The sequence below is a fragment of the Pagrus major genome, chromosome 22 (genome assembly GCF_040436345.1).
Source record: "Pagrus major chromosome 22, Pma_NU_1.0".
NCBI lineage: Eukaryota > Metazoa > Chordata > Actinopteri > Spariformes > Sparidae > Pagrus > Pagrus major.
Window position 1 is genome coordinate 22,895,186 of NC_133236.1, and position 19,669 is coordinate 22,914,854.

Consider the following 19,669-nt stretch of genomic DNA (forward strand, 5'->3'; position numbering starts at 1 on the left):
GAGGAAGAGTTACAGTGACGCACACGCACTGATGTACCAAGGCATGTTTATTGAGTTTGATTACACCGATTTAAACAGTGAACTCATCAAAAGGAGTGGAGGGAGTAAAAGAACAAATAATTCATACATGTATTTTTCACAGTTAAGGCAAAGATAACACACTTTCAGGCTTTTTTAAAGCTCTTTCATGGAAAGAATAATGTTAAAGCATTATGTACACACACACACACACGTCCTCTTTCATAAACATATTCACACTACCCTCATTAATGATACTGTTCAGGTCACTATGACCGCAGCTCCTGCTCATATATGACCTCATGTTATCTGTGGGATTATAAGACATACAGATTCCTTTATAAGTGTCGGCTACTTAGAAAAAAGTCAAACATATCGTCCTCTGAAGCTACAGGCAGTCTGATAAGGATTTTCAAGGGAATGGCAGACATGCTACAATAAAAGGAAAAACCAATGGGTATATGTTAAGCTACATTTATCAGTCAGCATCTAATCAGATGAATAAATAAAATATACTTAATGGCACTTATGGAAATAAGCATGGGTCTGAGGGAGGGGAGCAGTCACGTAGATTCAACGATCATCGTGTTACTGTGTGAATAAATTAAAGGACATTTCATGAAGTCAAACACAGAAATGACATTCAGATCACAACATGTACACACTGCGTGATTTCGATAGAAAAATAAAACATGATTCTCACAGATTTTTTACGACATGACCTTTAAAAACGTTGTGCTTTCTGTTCTCGTGTCGGCAACAATAAATATTCATTTTTTAAACTATCTAATATCAGGAGCTCTTGTCCTCTACACAGTTTAATATCAAGCTACGCGGACGATCAGTCATTCATTGAGCTCTCTACTATCTAACTAATACTGACTTCAAACAGAGTAATAGATTACACACACATAGTAAAAGGAAGCTGCATGTATACATCTGCACCTCCGTGAGGGTTGAGGGTATGTAACAGTCTTGATTGAAAAAGTTCAGCGTAAGAAAATAAATTTCTACATGGAGTTTTTGGCACAAGTTGAAGTAACTTGCTCTCTGATTTTTCTGCACAGTGTGGCTGCGTTCTTTATGATTGTGAACAGATGCCATACAGATATTAAAGGTGCACTACGTAGTTTTGGGGAAGAAAATGAAGGATCTTCATTGACACAATTTCATACTGTTTTACTTTGTTTATATTTGGCGGACCCTGCCACCTTTCTAGCTTCAAACAGTGTTCTGGGGACCTTCTTTTCCTCTGAGAACAGCTTGCTTATCCAGATATGAACAAATAATATGTCTGAGTTTGTATTATTACCTCATTTATATTGTAAATATTAAAATTCTGACTTTGAATCTCTTCTCCAAAACTACATAGCACCCATTTAAACACAGTTTGCAACAGTCTGAATAAATAGACTAGAAAGTCTAGCTACTGAAAAGCCGTCAACACTCACTCAAATATCATATATGTGCTAAGCTGCCTGAATAAATAACTACATTTTCTCATATACATACATCTAGTCAGAAGGCTTCAGACGCCATCTTTTCATAAAAGTGCTCTTATATCCATCTTGTGCGTTTCAAGAGTTTCCATAGCAGATTAACCTGCTATATTCACTCTCTGCTGTCCAGTACAGGTGCCCCGTCTTCTATAAAAGTCTACAAATTCATATCCCACACATGTAGCCATCCGAATGCTACATCTCAAGCACACCATCAGTCAGTCAGTCAGTCAGTCGCTGCTCAGCAGGCCACAGGTAGTCAGCTGGCAGTTTGTGGAGGTGTGTTTCCGTGGTGCTCCACTCGGGGGAGCTGCTGCCTCCAGTATGTGAAGTGGCTGAAGGTGTCCGAGCAGGGGAAGTCCGAGGAGGAGGCTCGCACCTTCAGGGGGAACACGTGGTCCACCACCTCGCCCAGACGGACATAACTGAAGAGAGGAGAGGAGGAGAGAACAACATCAGTATCGGCTGATATCCACCTTGTTGACTGCAATCAGCCAACCAGCAATTAAGAAGACATCCACCAATAACAGAGGTGTTTATCTGACGTGTTGGATACATTTTGATGCATATCTGCATCAGCTATGGCTAAATTATTATATTAACCATTGATTTTGGGCCCAGAATTATTTCTTTTCTAGTATTTATGATCATGTAAACTGGATGCAGGACTTACGATGAGATGTTGGTCTTGGCGTGCTCCTGCACTAGTTCTCCTTTAGGGTTCACTGTGAAGATCCTGTTCAGAGGCACTCCGACTTCTTTGTAGGAAAACACATCCTGCAAATGCACATGAGAGTGTCAGAAATGTTTTGCATCTGAGTCAAACTTTATATTCATGCAAGCTTTTAATTCTCAACCAAATAAAAACTCCTGAGTCGGCCTGATCTGACCATCAACTGTACTGTTTATAACGTGTGCGTACCGTTGGTCTGTTTCCAAACGCTGCATAGAACGGCTGTTGGTTGGGGTAGAAGAGGTTCTTGATGTCATTGAGACACTCCACCTTGAATTTCTCTGGCTTCTTCTCGATCACCTCCCTGTCGACCGCACACAAACACACCACAGAGACAACAATGCTTAAGCAACAGAGTCTCCTCTCGCTCTCTTCTTGCACACCGTTATATTACTCTAGTGCGCTAATTTAGAAAAAAAAAAATAAGTAAGTGTGCATGTGAGAATGAGATACCTGTGCAGAGCTGAAAAGAGGCTGCTCGGGCTGAGCAGGACGGGGCCCATGGGGAGCATGGTGCCCCTCTCATTGACCCAGTGGAGGTAACCTCTGGTCATGTCAGCCATGCCGATAGCTCGAGCTGAACAGTACAGGAACTTGTAGCCATTTCTGACAGAGAGAGAGAATAAGCCAATGTGTTAATAATGATCAACGAGTTTGCTCGTACGGGATTTTCAAGTGATTTGTGCCTTTTTGAGTTAATAAACGAGTGCTTACTGGCTGACTTTGTGGTAGAGCTGTGCAATGCCCTGGTGGGTCCAGTCTTTCCCCAGCGTGGGGAGGATGTGACCCAATGTGTCGGACCTGGAATGACATTTGGACGTCTGAGTACAGGCTTTTCCTTATTGTTAAAAGATTTACATCTTTGACGGATAGAAGACGTGGAAGAGGGAGTTTGAAAGATGCAGTAATGAGAAGGTAAAGGCCGCCCGTTCATTCTGCCATTTAGATAAAGGTTAATGCTTGCAGGAAGCTGTGTATTTAATCTAAACTGCCTCATAATCAACAACGAATGAATGTGACAAATGAAACTGCTGTAAAAAGATAATTTCAGATGACTCTGACATTTTGGGTCCATTTCTGATCCATTTTCGCTCTAAACTCAGTTCAATTATGTCCTAGAGAAAGATGTAAAAGTATATATCCACATGTATGATATACCTGGTGATGGTGCCATCTATGTCTGAGATAATGATCTTGTCGTCCCAGTTCCAGAGGTAGATGGTGCCCTGACAGCGGCAGGTTCCCTGGTACTGAGTGGTCACGCTGAACACAGCATCGTTGGGACCGTCCTGCAGCTGGAGCGACAGCTGTGCGTGTGTGAGTGAGACAGAGAAAGAGAATGAGAAATAATATATGACGGTACAAAACGATGAGGATTAACAATTTAAAAATGACGACGTCTGCAAAACAAACTGCTCACCAGCTGCTCTGATGTCAGCCGGAGTGTTTTCTTATAAGACACGCCTCCTGGTGCGTGCCCAAGCTCTGATTGGATGCTGGTAGAGCCCTGGTTGGATGCTCTGTGGTCTTCGTCGCTAGAGGAGGACTCTTCTTTATGTCTAGCATCGGACAGATTAATAAAAGATATCCCGTCAGTTAGAGGTTTAGCCCCCTGCTAACTCGAAGGGATATTTTATGGACAGCAATGTTTTGAGGTTCCTCACCTGTTTGCCTGCTCAGCGGAGCCACAGGCCCCACGCTCAGAGGCCGAATCCTGCAAGAGGAAAGAAACTTGAGTACTTAACAACTGACATGTAAAGCAATAATCCCAATCTGTAGGTCTGCAGGGGAAATTACCGATTTGGAGTTGCTGTTTCTGCCTCGCCAGGAGAACCACCACCTCCCACCTTTCTTGGGCATCTTCTCCTTCATGATGTTCTCCACCGCAGCCTGGAGCGGAGCACACACAGCACCAAAACAACGAAAAAACACAACACCGTAAAAAAACACACTTAAAAAACTGAAGCCAAACCAGGCCGTAAAATCAACAAACAGTAACACAGAAACAACAACGGTGTCTGTGGTTGGAATGAGGAAAAACAAAGCATGTGTGGGAGGGTTCAAGCGTTTGAGGACAAAGAATGAGGAAGGTATAGTAGGGAAAGTAAAAACAGGAAGCGCAGTGAGTTGGAAAAATTACTGCCTCGACGTACAGAGCTGTAGCCGAGCACGCCGGTCAGACAACAGAGGAGAAACTCTAAGGCTGAGTGAATATAACTGAGGCAAGAAAGCTAACGAATGGATGGAGTGATGAAATAAGAGGGAGGGGAACAGAAGGGAAGACAAAGTTTAACTTGTGCGATAAAACAGAGGCTCCAATAACAGAACATTTAGATTGCAAGTTTATAGTTTGCAAATAATGCAGCATAATGAATTTAAGGTGGGGAAGAAGTATAAGGAGTCCAGGGATGCAAACATACAGGGTGCAGTACCAGTTTCTGTCAAAAGGGGGAGTGGTATTCATGTAACACAGCCAGCCTACAGCTTGACTTCTCAGTGTCTGCTCCGAGAATCAATTTCTTACCTTTGGCAGCGGTTTCTGAAAAGCTTGCATAGCCAGCATGAGTGGAGCCGCAGTGCTCCAGTTATAGTACCTGAGGGAGAAAACAACATATGTTTTTATCAGCTCCATAACTGTTGCAAAAAAAAAAAACACTCTGTCAGCTGAATGTCCTTGCAAAAAAAAAAACACCTCTTTATGAGCCCAAACAATCCTGCGTAAACTGCAGTTTTTGCCGCGGCAGTAAATCAATACAGCATGCAGTGGATTATAAACTGCTGTTCCACTATATTTAGACACAAACATGCTCTTTCTCCAGGAAGCGAGTGTCTTACTTGGAGCCAATCTTCACGACCAAATTGGGGTCGTCGATGATGGAGGGGTTGTCTGCAAACTGCTGGAAAGAGATGATCTTCTCGTGGAACTGCTCTGTAAGCGCACACACACACACGTAATGTTCAATTTCCCTTTTTCCTACAGCTTAACACAGTGTTTGTGCAGTGTCAGAGCGAGAATCTCACCTTTCGTGATCTCCCTGTTGTCAGTGAGTCCTCCGCACAACGAGATGGTGATAGATGGTAAGTCGGACATTGGGTCGCAGTAGCTGTCCACTCCGCTGTCCCCACCAGAGCTGACCGACTGTGGGGACAGACTGGTGCTGTGGAGGCCCGGGTCCGAGATGCTCCTCACTGCTCCGCCACCATCGCTGCAGAGGAGAGGAGTTATATTAATGTTAATCTGAGCCATTTCAATGCGGTAAAGGTCCAGTGTGAAGGATTTAGTGGCCTCTTGTTTCCTGATTTTAGGTTGCCGCAGAGAACCCGCTCCCCTCTCATTCCCAAGATAACAAAAACACAACAATTCTTATTTTCAGGTGATTGCACCGTAATGAAAACATACTAATAAAAAAGATCCCCCTAAATCATACGCAGTAGTCCTTTAAATCTTTCACTAAATATAAATTGTGACTCCACGTACTTCTTGGGGAAATAAAGGGCCGCCACTTCAGGTTCAAGGTCCGTAATGTCATCCAGGTAAACTCCATCAGAGCCAAGATGGCGGCTTCTCTTGTCTGCAACAAAGCAACGACACCATCAGCTTCATCGTATTTGCTTTCCTCTCGGGTTAAGTCATGAGTGAGGAAAGGATTAGGATTCCAGTCTCCTGCCTGTGCTCATGTTTCTGTTGCTGGACAGTGTTTCTGATATCCGTTGTAATAGCATACTTCTAAGTTTATGTTTGGCCTATAATTCCTCTACAAGCAAAACAGGCAGTACAGTGGATATTTGTGCAAAGCGTATTGCACGTTATGTTACCCAGAAAACAAATACAGCTTTGTTTTCTTAATAAAATGCAAGAAATGATATTTGGTTTGTGGTGAACCTCAAAAATGTTTTGCAACAGCGGAGTACTGGGTTTGGTTATTAAGAGTGACCGTCATTATATTTAGAAAGATCTTCCATATATCATTTCTTGGTGATTTCAACACCACAAACCAAATACCTTGGAACTGAGCTGCGCTACAGCGGACTATTTAAAACCTCAGTAAATTAAATGAGGGCTTGATAGAAAAACAAGACTCCCAAAGGAAAAATACGTGATACTGTATTGTTGAGTGACATATCACCTTTTCTCTTGGACGGAGAGTCCGTCTTGCCCGGTTGACGAGGCATCGTCTCCTCCATGTCGCACATCATTTGAGCTGCCGCGCCTCCAGCCGTTATGACCTGCGTCTCCAAGGTTACCGTCTGCGACTCCATCCTCATGGATTCTGTCTCCATCCCGACTGTGACGACCCTCCGCTCGCTGGTCTCCTCCGTCATGAGCAGTCTGAGTGGTGATCTTTCAGAGCGGGGTCTGCACTGTTCTGAGGACGTCTCGCGAGTTATCACACGGAAGTGTGTGCTTTCAGTCACGGGGATGGATACTGGGCAAACTGGTGGAGGGTCGGGTTTCACTGGGAGGAAGGACGGCTAGAAAAGAAGGAAAAAGAAACCATTAAGTATTATTTATATACAGTATATGGAGTCTCTCTGTGTATGTTTTCCATGGGGAGAGTTTGGTTACCGTGGCAGCCTGTGGCAGCTCTCCCCACGCCCAGTGCATGGCCGGATTCTGACTTTCTGCATCTGACTGCTTAGTCATCAGCTCAGAGTCACTCTTGGGAGAGGTGGGACGTGAGTTTCCAGGGCTGAGAGAGGAAAAGAAGATGAAAAAAATTAAAGAGCTGTTTTTTTCTGAATAATAACATGCAGGTCATCATCATTTGTGTGGATGAGGCACCTCTGAATGGGGCTCCACTCTCCGTCTGAGCGAGTGTAGATGCCGGTCTGTTTGAAAGAGCCGCTAGTTGTCTCGTCTCTTAGGACGTCTCGAGATGAAGTCCTGAAACACATACATAAAAATGTAATAATGTACTATATACTGCTAGCTAGCCAGCTCAGTTAGCTGTGCAGCTAGTGGTCATATTAGCTGACTCTGCCTGGACTTGGAGCTCGGAGCACCGGGGCAGTAATGGTGTTGTTGAAATAGATATCTCTGCAACACAATACAAACATGTCCCTGACATAAGGTTAAAACTGTTATTTCTTCACATTGTGTTGATAATTTCAGGTCGTTTTTGAATGTTTAAAACTTACATAAATTATGTAAAAACCTTACATATTGCACCTTTAATGTTCTGTTATTGTAAACATCCTTCCACTCAAACACTTTCTAAAGTGTCTTTCAACACCCACATGAATCAGGCCCGAACTTGTTGCATTCCACCTGCACTCGCAACATAACATGTCCTGCAGCTACAATGTTGTCACACTGTTTAATGGTTGAACACTGGTGCAAATTGTTATTCTTGATTACTTAAACTTAACAACGCAATCAGATTTCATCGTAATTGTAAGAAATGCAAAGCAGATTGCTTATAGATCGTTGGAAGCATGATAACGGTTTGTTTACATCTACAACCACCTGGTTAACCATCTGCTGATAGCTGTACTCACTGTACATGACTGAAATAAGCATCCTGGTGTTGTTTTACAGTAGACTTGAGCCAAAATTTAGCTGTAACGTATCCCCCACTCACGTGCAGAGATGAAAATAAATCTGTCATGTTGTCTTTTTTTTACAGCCGCAGCTGTGTTCATTCATGATAAGTGGAATTCAACACACAGGCTCCTAAAGCTGCACGCCTGACCTGCTACTGGTCTGTTTTAGATCTAATGCTGCACTGCACACCAGAGGCCAAGTTACATGTTGTCAGTTTCCTCCTGTGTGCACATGCACTCCTTAACAAAAACAACCACAGTGAAGAAGAGATTTCCTCTTTTCACACGCAAAGCTTCTTCTTTTTCCGTCCAGCAACAAATCACACAGCTAAAGTGGTGTTTTCCATATGGTTTTGAGTTCGTGCCACAGCTGGAGACCTCTCCACTACAGATGCCGCTCTGTTTATTCTTGCCAGTTCCATTACAGCTGCTCTCACAGCTCATTTAAGTGATGTATTATACTTTTTATCTCCCTGCCTCGCTGTCCACCCTCCTCCCCCCTCCCTCACTCTGTCACGTGTACCGCTTTTCCTCTTTTCTTGCAGCTCACATGCATCTCGTTATTATTCCACCGCTTCTTCCCTTTTTCGTTCGACCTCCTTACCTGCTGCTTTCCCTTTCGGTCCCTTCATCCGAGCTGATGTCTATGGTGAACATGTCCTCGTCCTCCGAGTAGTCCCCGCTCTCCTCCCTCCTCACGCTGTCGGCCCGAGCCTTCCTCCTCCTCTTCCTCCTCTTCTTCATCATCCCGCCGCCATTCTCTCCCGCGCTCGCCGTCGAGCCCAGGGTCTGTATGGACGGCCCCACGGAGCTCTTCTTCCCCATCAGAGAGGAGCTCATCAGCAGGGCCCCGTCCGACATGATCGGAGAGGTGGCCAGGTAGAAGGGAACCACTTCCTGTTTTGACGAGAAGTGAAACGATGAACAAATTCTTTGAAATTCAAACAGGATCATGTGACTTACGTGAAAGGAGAGAGGCGATTTCTCAAGTGTGTGTTTTTTTTCTGTAGCACTTTCTGAAACGAGGGCTTAAAGTGCTTCACAGTTGCAAAAAATGGTGAGAAATAAGAACGAATCAAGGCAAGGATTTAAGATTCAAACCATCCAAAAGAGTTTGGAAGTATTGCTTGTATCTAAACAGGATCTACAGTTTTGCTATAAACAACTGTTTTTTAAAGGAGCACTAAGCAACTTTTTAAAGGGGCTATAAACAAACAAAAAAGACGCGTTTGTGTTTGTAAACATTAGATCAAAACAGGTTTCCATTTTGAGTTCTGTTGGGATGAGAACAAACACAGTCCGACACATCAAGAATGAAGGACTATATTTCCAAAATTGTTTGAAAGGTTACGTAGTGCCCCTTCATGACCTATTTTTTAATTTCTGTTTGCATCTGCTTGCGAAACAAAGAAAGGTTTGTGCTGCAGCATGTATAAAATCTGACTCTGCTGTTGTTGCTTTGCACAATTTTGGTCTGAGGCAATTGTGTTCAATCGCTGCCAAACTCTTTGCAGCCTCTTCTCCTGCGAGGAGACGCCAGCGAAACAAAACAGCCAATCCAAAACAGAATCTGTTCTTCAGTTCTGTGAAAAGAGGCCGCTTCACCTCCTTCTAGGAAAGGAAAAGGCTTTCCAGGAGGGTCTCCTGCTGCCGCCCACACAAGGGAGCATTAAATGTGTCTGTGCATGTGCATGTGTGTGCGCGGACATGTAGAAAAAAAGCGAGAGCGGGAGGAAAATCTGGAGCAGCCTATAATCATGTGATTTGTGGTCGGACAATGCTCCCTCACGTTTTGCTTCACTGTGCCAAGAAAAAAAAAAAAGTTCAGAGACACAATCCTCCTCCCCTCCGCGCTCTTCCAGAACTGGGAATCTGATACCACCCTGGGGAGAATAAATCACCCACTTCCCTTGTTGGGGCCGGCCCCCGGGCCTCTGTAGTTCACCGCTTGTTTATGTCTTTCAGCTTCATGCGTCCTCACGTGCATACAATAGCGAAGAAACATTTTGAATCATGCCACATGGCTCTTCCAACTGAAAACCAAAACAAAACACTCAATGTTTCCAAGAACTGCGGAAGACTATCTTAGTTTTCCATGAATTCTGAAATTAGTTCTGAATGGTTGTTCTTCACAAAAGCATGACCAGTTTCAGAAAGGGGAGGCACTTCATCTATTTTTTTGCAAGAAAGCTCCCCTCCTGGTTTATCCTCAGTTATTAGGCAACAGCACCTAATGTAGGTCACAGAGCCTGAGTTTGTAAATGTTGCATTCAGGACTCGCTGATGAACAGAGGAATGCTTTTCAGCCAAAAGGGAAAGGAAGAAATTCCTGGTGGCTGTGCCAACTCTGCACACAGCGTGACCTTGTTCAGACTACTATGACAGTGTGTGAGGAGGAAGATGGTTGGGTTAGTGCTTCTCGATTGTAAACATGGGTGTGTCTAGGTTCCAGCATGTCACGAGGGTGGAGAATGATGTGTGTTTTCGTTTGAATCTTGTTTTCACTTGAATCGGCGTGCGCCATTTAATGAACGGTTGGTATTACACAACAGTCTGGAGCAATTTACAGAGCCATTTACGGTCTTGCATACCTGATCATTTTCTGTTTCCTGCACAAAGAATGCTTCTCCGTTGTCCCCGAGTTTCATATGTAGATCCACTGGTTCTCCATTGATCTCCATATCCACCTGGAGGAGAGGAGAAAAGGGTAAAAGAGGAGGGGAAAATGGGGGAATCATTGGTAACAAGACTTAATAACCCTCAATTCTCAATCCTGTTTCCCTTAAAGGTGCAATTGCTGGCATATCACTAACGTACTAATCATTGTTGCCGTCAGCCATTAACTTCAAAGGCGGTTTCATATTTTTGTGTCTCCTCACCACTTTCTCTCGGGAACGCAGGACGCCCATCTTGCCGAAGCGGACGTGGAAAGGCGAGCACTGCAGGGATCCATCGGGCTGCCTCACTACGATGACGTCAATGCAGCCGGAAAGGGTGGCGGGGTTGAGGCCTCGGTAGAGCTCCTTGACCTGGACAAACACCTGGCCTGCCAACTGGCCCACGTAGTTCATGGTCTGGCGGGTCTGTTGGAGGGCACAATGAAGGAGATTGACTTAGACTATTTAGCATTAATAAACTACCTCCATACCAAAAGGTCTAAATTTGCTGCTTAAATCGCCAAGTCGTAAGCACTAAGCTCCACAAGACTGGATGTACCCATGCCTCGAACTCAGTCACCCTTCAAACGCGAGGGTGTTTATGAAACGGCATCTGCTGTGCCATTCTTCAGCCTGTCAATCAAAGCGCTGATGACGTACAAGGCTTCTTCAGGAGGAATGGGGTGAAGTTATTCTAATCCTCTCTGATCTGAAGTCAGTTTCTGAGCTGCCCTATTCCTTGTATGGCTAAAGAACGAGGACATGGAGGCTGGTTACTGTTCAGTACTCTTGTAGATTGTCCCAGGACAGTCTGTGGCCTACATACTGTAGGAAGAACCTGTTGCAGCTCCGACCTTCCCACACTCTGCTCCTGTTCCTGATAAGTCCCGAAATCCTATCGGACTGTTTTCCATTCAGCAACCCCAGACAACAAGGGGTCAAAGGACAAACTATGTTTGTGTGAAGCTGATGCCAGAACCCTCCATGGCATTTACTGGCTGAGGTTAACCGAGGCTTACCTACATCAGAAGACCTGGCCAAGTATTCACAATGTGAGGACTGTGAATGTCAACAATGCAAATGTCTTTTGAAGGTAACGGACGCGATTACGTCAGAACTGCACTATAACTGAATGAACGCATTAGTCTGAGTATGTGGATCATTCATCTTTGCATCATACAACAGTTGCACACCTCTTAGTCAGTATTACACTCCAGTATCACCTCCGCCCAAGGTGGTTATATTTTTGCCTGTGTTCGTTTGTTGGTTTGTGAGCAGGATTACATAAAAACTACTGAACAGATTTCCACGAAAGTTGAATGGAGGATGGGTCTCAGCCCAGAATAGACCCCATTAACTTTTGGTGTGGATCTGGATAAAGGGACAGATCCAGGAGTTTTTCTCACTTTCTTTCAACATTTTCATTAATTTCTCAGGAAATAATGTACTGATCTTAATGAAAAACAAATCAGGCTTATTGAGGTGATTGGTATCTATGAGTGAGTACAAAAGGGGACTGTTGGGCTTTGGTCTGTATGTCTTCCTGTTCATTCATTTCTAAAACAAGCAAAGTTTACTGACCAAAAGCATTCACGGTGAACATTCAGAAACACCTGTAATGTTTGGACGGATCCAGTTCCTAACTTGTCCATTCGAGTACTGATCCTGCTGTATGTTTAAGCACCTGAAAATATGATACGCTAAACGTCTTTTTCTGTTAGTGGATTCTGGAATAAAGATCATTATCAGCACGAGGTGAGGTAAAGAAGGTGAGTAGTAAGAATCTACTCAACCTTGTCTCTGCTGATGCCACATAATGACTAGGTTACTTAGATTTCTAGGATGCAGACACAAATGGCAACACGTGATGGATCCCATTTGCTTCCAAGACACCTTGGAGTTTGCAGCTGTCTGATAACAGGAAGATGGGGGTCTGACCTTGGCTCATTTGGCAGTGGGCCCCCAAAAATGATGGCAGCAAAGGCGAAGACATGTTTGGAACGATGCCATTATATTTCCCTCTTCCAGCACGTGACCAGGAGGAGAGGCCCCTCATAGAAGAGGACAAGCCCTAATTTTAGATCGGCAGGAGACATAAGCATGTCTGAAATCTTCTTATAGACGACCTTCATCATCTTTAATTATTCATTTCACTTTTCACCGAGGCATCCAGTTACAGCTACAGAGCTGCGAGCAAACCCAGCTGATTTGCAAAGCGGAGGGCTTTTGGTGTGTGTGTGTGTGTGTGTGTGTGCGAACACTGCAACACACATCCAAAAATAGATTTACAGATGAGACAAAAAAAAAGAGGAACAATGTTTCAGAACGCTGACAGCACTGCTTGGTTTTAAAGAGGAGTGGTGGTGGATGAAATCCTTCCACTCATTTGCTTCGAGAAATCCTATTTATTTATTTTTTTTAAAGCCAGAGACTGTAGTTTAACTGTGGTATGCTCATTAGTTTAATGGACTTAAATGCTTCGGTTACGAGGATTTCCTTGTAGGCTGGAACCTGGCTGCGCAACTCGAGAGACAAAGACAGAGAGTCTTTCACTTTCACAATATTACTACACAGACATGAAACATATACCTCTCGAAAAACATCATCTACACTCCTCCTGATCATTTAAGAAAATAAAAGCCTCTGCGAGTGGAAGACGTAAGTGACAAATTACTGGAAAGAGTCATGACTAGACATGTGCCCATTTCCCAACCACACATTTAAAGGGGTACTATGTCGTTCTGGAGAAGAAATGTACAATATTAATGAGGTAATAATACAAACTATAGATAAAGATAGATACAAACTAAAGAAATATTATTTTTTTTCCCCATAACTGACTAAACAGGCTGTTCTCTGAGGCAAACCTGGTCCCCAGAACACTGCTTTAAACTAGACAGATGGCAGGGTCCGCCACATACAAACAGTAAAACAGTGTGGAATTGAGTTGTCCTTTAAGCTAAGTTGATAAACATGAAGAAAGTTTGTTTATTTAGTTTGTTTAGGCGGAAAAAAACAAACTAATTTGATTAAAATGTCTTCCCCAAAAAAACTACATAGTGCCCCTTTAAAGGGAAAGACATTTAAAAAACCCAATAGGTGAAGGTAAATAGCTGACTCAGAACATTACAGTGCAAATGTTTAAAGACTGTAAGGACACATAATTGATCACAACAGATAAGCACGACTGTGAGCATTGATCACACAGGCAGGTGCAGTCAAATACATGATAAAAACAGCCTCATACCTTCTGTAGCTCAGTATGCTGACAGCCTTTAACAAAACACACGGAGACAGGCGCGTCCTTAGCGGTGAATGGCAGCCCGACAACACATTATAGAAGCGGTATCCCCAGATAGAGGTTCCGTCTGGGTGTTTGATGTGGACCCGACCTGCTGTCAAAGACGAAAACACGGACTGTGCGAGCCTACAGGATACTCATCTCATCTCTGCCCCCCTGCCTGTCTCTCTGACTCTCTGACTCGGCGGATGACATCATGCGCAGCGAAGTCCCGCCCGCTGACCAATCAGCGTCGAGCTGGTGAGTTGTGAAACGCATCGCTTCGGCTGCCACAGTGGCAACACGGCTACAGCTGCTGACATCAGTGCGTCTAATTGGTATTCTCAAAGAGTTTGACGTGTTTTATGGCGCATATTTATAATTATTTTACGTAAAAATAGCAAGAATTATTCACTGTTTTCATTAAGTCGCATTCAACGTGTCACTGGATGTGTAAGTTGAAGACATATAGTGTAAAAACCATCAAATAAAGATGCTATATATACATTTTGGCACGACCTCGCCTCAGCTGTGACGCCGGGAGTCGGCGGCGCTACGTCATCGTCTGAAGTCCCCCACTCAGGGCGATGCAGTGAGGTGATCCTCTCGGCCAATCACAGGCCTGCATGGGAGCACATGCGATGTTGTGCAGTGTTAAACCTGAAACCTGCTCCTGAAACTGTGTCTGGAGGATGTGGTTGACGGGTGGTGACTTTACACTGAACTCAGCACGAACGAAAAGCTCCTGCTGTGTCTGTTTAGCAGCAACAATTACAGATTTACACAGATTTTTGATACACGTGAGAGATCATAACACAGTCCTGATGTGGATGTACCTTTCCTCTACTGATATGCTCGATTAATAGCAAGTTTTGTCCATTAGTGTGGATTTTAAAGGCGCGCTAGAAGAAGTTTTAATCAGAAGAGAAAGATCTTCATTGGCTGATTTGTTTTGTGCCTCAACAAACCAAATAAACAAACAAAACTGTTTCTTGAATGAATAAACTGAATAAACAAACCGACCTTAAAGGTGCTATTTGCAAGAAAAGTTGATTTTTGAGTCTCATTCCAAACTCTTACCTAAAAATCAACTTTTCTTACAAATAGCACCTTTAAAAGGCAACGCAATTTCACACTCTTTTACTTTGTTTATATGTGGCGCACCCTGCCACCTTTCTAGCTTCACACAGTGTTCTGGGGACCTTGTTTTCCCCTGAGAACAGTTTGTTTATTCACGTATGGGAACAGAGTTTGCATCATTACCTCATCAATAATGTAAATATTAATATTCTGACTTTGAATTTCTTCTATAAAACTACGTAGCGCCCCTTTAACCCTGGAACCCTTCTTTCTATACTTGAAAACATGAAATTAAATGTGTCCATTCAAAGCTACTGTAGATTATCTGCCTTTGTGTGTCTGTGTGTGTGAGTGTGGGAACGCAGCCAAAATCATGACAGCGAAATAGCTCCTTTCATGGAAGACCCGCCCACTCCAGCCCAAAAATCTGACAGACGACACGTTACAACCGTGTCACGTGCAGCTCCTCTACAACCAGAGCCAGTTGTGGTTTGTGTGTGTGTGTGTGTGTGTGTGTGTGTGTGTGTGTGTGTGTGTGCACATGGGATCTAATTGTTTTTCCAAACTGTGAAGCAGACTTTCTGGGCTCGACCAGAAAAAGAAGAATGCGAATCCTTGCGAGGGTTTTTCCACCAACTGTGCTGAGTCCTGCGTGTTGTTATCTGTGCGTGTAGTTCTGCAGCGTTCACACAGATGATGCTGTTGTGAATTTGGTGAATAAAGTTGAAGATAAAACCAAAGAAAGACTTGCTGCACTCACATATTTGAACGAGTTGATGATTTGTTGAGTGGCAAGCGGTGACGTGTGTCACCATGACACAGTGTTCAGTGTCAGAGCTGCTGTCTCAGCTTGTTCTTGTGCTCTGGCCGAGGTGGTGTCTTTTGTGGTTTTTACAACCTGTATGTTTAGTTTCAGTACCAGTTTGTTTCCTGAGAGCTTTGTCTCATTAAACGGTCTACCTCAGCTGACAATAAGCAGTTTTATGAATGAATGAATGAATAGATTGGCAGAATTGTTATCGCTTTAACGACATGACAAGTTATTTTAAATGTAACATCTGCTTTTTTCAAGGTTCAAGGGTTTAATTGATTCCCTTTTTACAACACAGGGTTGTACAACAAGGTGTGTAACACGTATTTCCTTCACAGCCCGAGGAAAGAAGCTCCTCCTGTAGTCTGGCGGTATGGCAGCAGATACTTCTGTATCTTTTGCCAGTCGGCAGCAGGGTGAACAGACTGTGGTGTGCATGGGTGACGTCGTTTTAGTATCTTTTGTGCTCCGTTGTTTCTAATGCAGCCGATATTTGCAGTGTTGTCTACGTACTTAATACTTAATACAGCTCTCTTGATGTCTGGGAGTGAAGTCATGGGTGTACAGTGTGAACAGGAGGGGGCTGAGCACATAGCCCTGGGGATTTCCAGAGTACTAGAGTGGAGGAGGTGGGACTGCCAATCAGAACAGTCTGCTTGTGAGGAAGTCCAGTATCCAGTTGCAGTGAGTGTTAAAGGTCCTATTTGTGAAGAAGTTGATTTTTGAGTTTCATTTCTAACTTGTCAAAAATACTGACGCTTTGGGATTGGAGGTCGGGTCGGTCACCGTCCCAAGGCGTCAGTATTTGACGAGTCGGGAATGAGACTCAAAAATCAACGTTTCTTACAAATAGGACCTTTTCAGTTTCATGGGTGAGATCGAGCGAAGGCTGAGCTGAAGTGAACAAACGGCGAACTTTGTAGCTGTTCTTGTGATGAATGAAGTGTACTCTTGAACTTTCTCACTCATGCAGAGCATTTTGTCCTCATTGCCAATTTAAAACATCTCTTCGTCTGTGTAGTTAAAGTTTCATTCAGCCGCTTTTAGTGGTGACCGCACTTTTGCCACAGCCTGGATTTCAGCACTTTCATCACGGTTGCTCTTCTGCACTAAACAACTCCTAAATGCTAAAGATGTAAAAGGCGCTTTGGGGATGAAATGGTAATGTGACTGAATAAACAAACTGACCTTCAAGGACAACACAATTTCATACTGTTTCACTTTGTTTACATGTGGCGGACCCTGCCACCTTTCTAGCTTCACACAGTGTTCTGGGGATCTTATTTTCCTCTGAGAACAGCTTGTTTTTTCACTTATGGAAACAGAGTTACCTCATCAATAATGTAAATATTAACATTCTGACTTTGAATTTCTTCTACAAAACTACATATCGCCCCTTTAACCCTGCAACCCTTCTTTCTACACTTGAAAACGTGTCCATCCTCATTGCAAAGCAAATACAGTACTAATCCTCTACTAACTATGACACCATTATATCTGAAAACCAGCAGTTGTCAGCTCACACCGGCCCTGCTGCAGACACAGCCTTGTCACCGGATTCTCCAGTGATATATGATCCGCTCAGCTGTCCTCAGACGTGATTCTGAGAACGAGCTGCTTTGCCAGGAAGAGCTGAGCTCACACGCCGCGCTCTTGGACACAAAACAGCACATGATAGCATTTTTAATTTTTAATATGTTTGGTCGGCATCAGGCTACAACAAACAAGATGACATACGACCGTGTCGGTAAACAACCCAGCGACAATAATCAGCTTTAATCCGCTTGAGTGTTCAAACATCTTTAACGTGCGTTCACACAGATTTCCATCAGGCCCGACTCGGTCCCTGCGGGGTTGACCTTATCTAGCATTGCACCCAAGATTCACCCTTCCTGCTTGGAGGAGTATGTCGCCCCCGTTGGTGTGGTTTCACTCAGCTCTGCCAATTGAGCGCATGTATTTGCAGATATGAGCTGACCGCTTCCTATGCACCAACCAGACTGAAGTAGGGCAACCACTTGTTTGCTCTACATTCATATACCTGCCAGGAATAGTAAAAGGAATTTATTTTGAATCGGCAAGAGAGTAAACATTACCTACTGTGCAAAACCACACTGTCAAACCTGGCAACAACCCAGCAGATCACATATTCTGGGTTAAAAGGGGCACTGTGTGGTTTTTGGAGAAGAAATATTACAATATTCGATATGAAATTGTGTTGTCCTTTAAGTTTGGTTTGTTTATTCAGTCACGAAAACGAAGATATTTTGTTTATTCAGTTTGTTTATGCATGAAAAAAATCAGTCAGTGAAGATCTTTCTCTTCTGATTAAAAACTACGTAGTGCACCTTTAAATGTTTGCACCACAAACACGACTATCTCCTCACAAGTCATTTCAAAACACGTACAAGTACTGTTCATTCTCTTCAGACGTCATTTTAAGTTGACTCAGCAAAGGGCACGGTGCCTTTTCATTGCATAATCATTTCTACACGGTTGATATCAAGGCCTCTGATTGGCTCAGGCGAGTCTGGTCTGAGAGTCATGAGACAATATTAGCTGGAACTGCCGAGCTGTGATACAGAGATTACAAGGAAAAAAACTCTTTGTACTTATTAGAGAGAGATTATGAGGGTAAGAGAGGGGTTTTAAACGACCTCTTGGGCAAAACATTGTTGGATGGTGGCTCTAAAAGGAGGAGAAAGGGAGATGGATGTTTGTCATTTACTCACGACTTTAAACGGGGATGTTTGAAAGGGAAATACAAGCATCCACAAATATCCTCAAGGGAGTTTTGGGCAACAAGTTCTGCAAAAGATCACATGAAGTTCAGTTGCAATCAGGCAGAAGCTCAGACATCATGAGTCTGTATGACACATTCTTGTGTTTTTCCAAGGTACAATCCTTCTTTCCAAATAAGCAAAGACTCACAAAACCACAGAAGGAGTGAGAATATCACCTGATCCATCAGGCCATCCCTCCACCCCGCGTCTCCTCTCGTTCCCCCGGCCCCTCACACCTTTTTCTCTCCCTTCACCCTCCCAAGTTTCAGTGGGAAACAGATCGTCTTACAGGGGGGAATTACTTGAAACCCCCCCCCTTGTCTAACTATCTGTGCTGTCCGAGGAACCGGCTACAGGACATGTGACATTTCTGAGATGTTATAAAAGTGCAGTTTTACCTTGATTGAGTCATTTTTCAAGCAAAAATGTCACACGTAGCTGTTTGCAGCTACTTAAATATAAAGATTTACTATGTTTCATTGTCATTTATGATAGTAAAAGAACACAGATTAACAGATTAATCAGTCATGACAATAATCATTAGTTGCAGCCCTAATGAAGATGTGCTCTCTTTAGCTCATCATGCATGCTTTGTTTTCTCTTCCACACATGCAGATGATCCGCAAATCACTTTACCCAGCTCCAGGTGGTGTCAGTGGCATCGTGCTCATCGGCCTCATAGAAATCGTCACCATCCTCTGCTGATGTCATGATTCCATTATAAGTTTGATCGCAGCTGCGGGTCTCTGGTCCGGTCCAGTCTAGAGCTTGCGTCCTCACTCTCTGAGCATGTCTGGTGTCTGACTGCCGGGCTGCAAGTGGACAGCGTCTTACTAATTTTACCTGGGCCCCCTGGTCGGAAACCTGATACGTTTCTGGAGTGGTCATCGTACCACCAGACCCTCTGACTTCTTCGGCATCTGAAGAGGGGGACACCTATTAGGCTTGTTTATCAGAACGTCGGTCTAAGCGGGGCTCCCTCACACGCCAGTCAGGCGACAAGTGACCTCAGCAAAGAGCTCCCCCTCCTAATGCATGCATGACGGTTTTATCCCATGTGTAAATTTCTCATTAGTTAACATAGAGACTCCTGACACCTGTTGTTGCTATTGACCGATGTTGGTCATGGCAGTGCTGTCAGCGACATGAGAGCAGAGCACCTGTCACTTGGGGTGTACTCCAAGTTTCTCTGGTACCAAGCAACTCCAGGAACTGATACGACACTGGTGTCGCTGATGGTTCTCACCTAGTGACCTTTGGTATA

General features: G+C 43.8%; 1 protein-coding gene across 1 annotated transcript; it reads right to left on the minus strand.

Moving 5' to 3' along the window:
- Window positions 1-29: 29 nt before the first annotated feature.
- Window positions 30-19,215, minus strand: LOC141018231 (phosphatidate phosphatase LPIN1-like). The gene is made up of 20 exons (XM_073493154.1): window positions 19,042-19,215; window positions 10,674-10,877; window positions 10,386-10,481; window positions 8,399-8,691; window positions 7,034-7,135; window positions 6,818-6,941; window positions 6,378-6,723; window positions 5,729-5,822; window positions 5,272-5,456; window positions 5,086-5,179; window positions 4,775-4,844; window positions 4,048-4,140; window positions 3,915-3,964; window positions 3,671-3,809; window positions 3,409-3,557; window positions 2,965-3,051; window positions 2,704-2,856; window positions 2,440-2,554; window positions 2,191-2,294; window positions 30-1,942 (listed from the first exon to the last, which is right to left on the minus strand). The coding sequence occupies exons 1-20, from the start codon at window positions 19,114-19,116 to the stop codon at window positions 1,777-1,779; spliced, it is 2,739 nt and encodes a 912-aa protein (XP_073349255.1). The 5' UTR covers window positions 19,117-19,215; the 3' UTR covers window positions 30-1,776.
- Window positions 19,216-19,669: the final 454 nt, after the last annotated feature.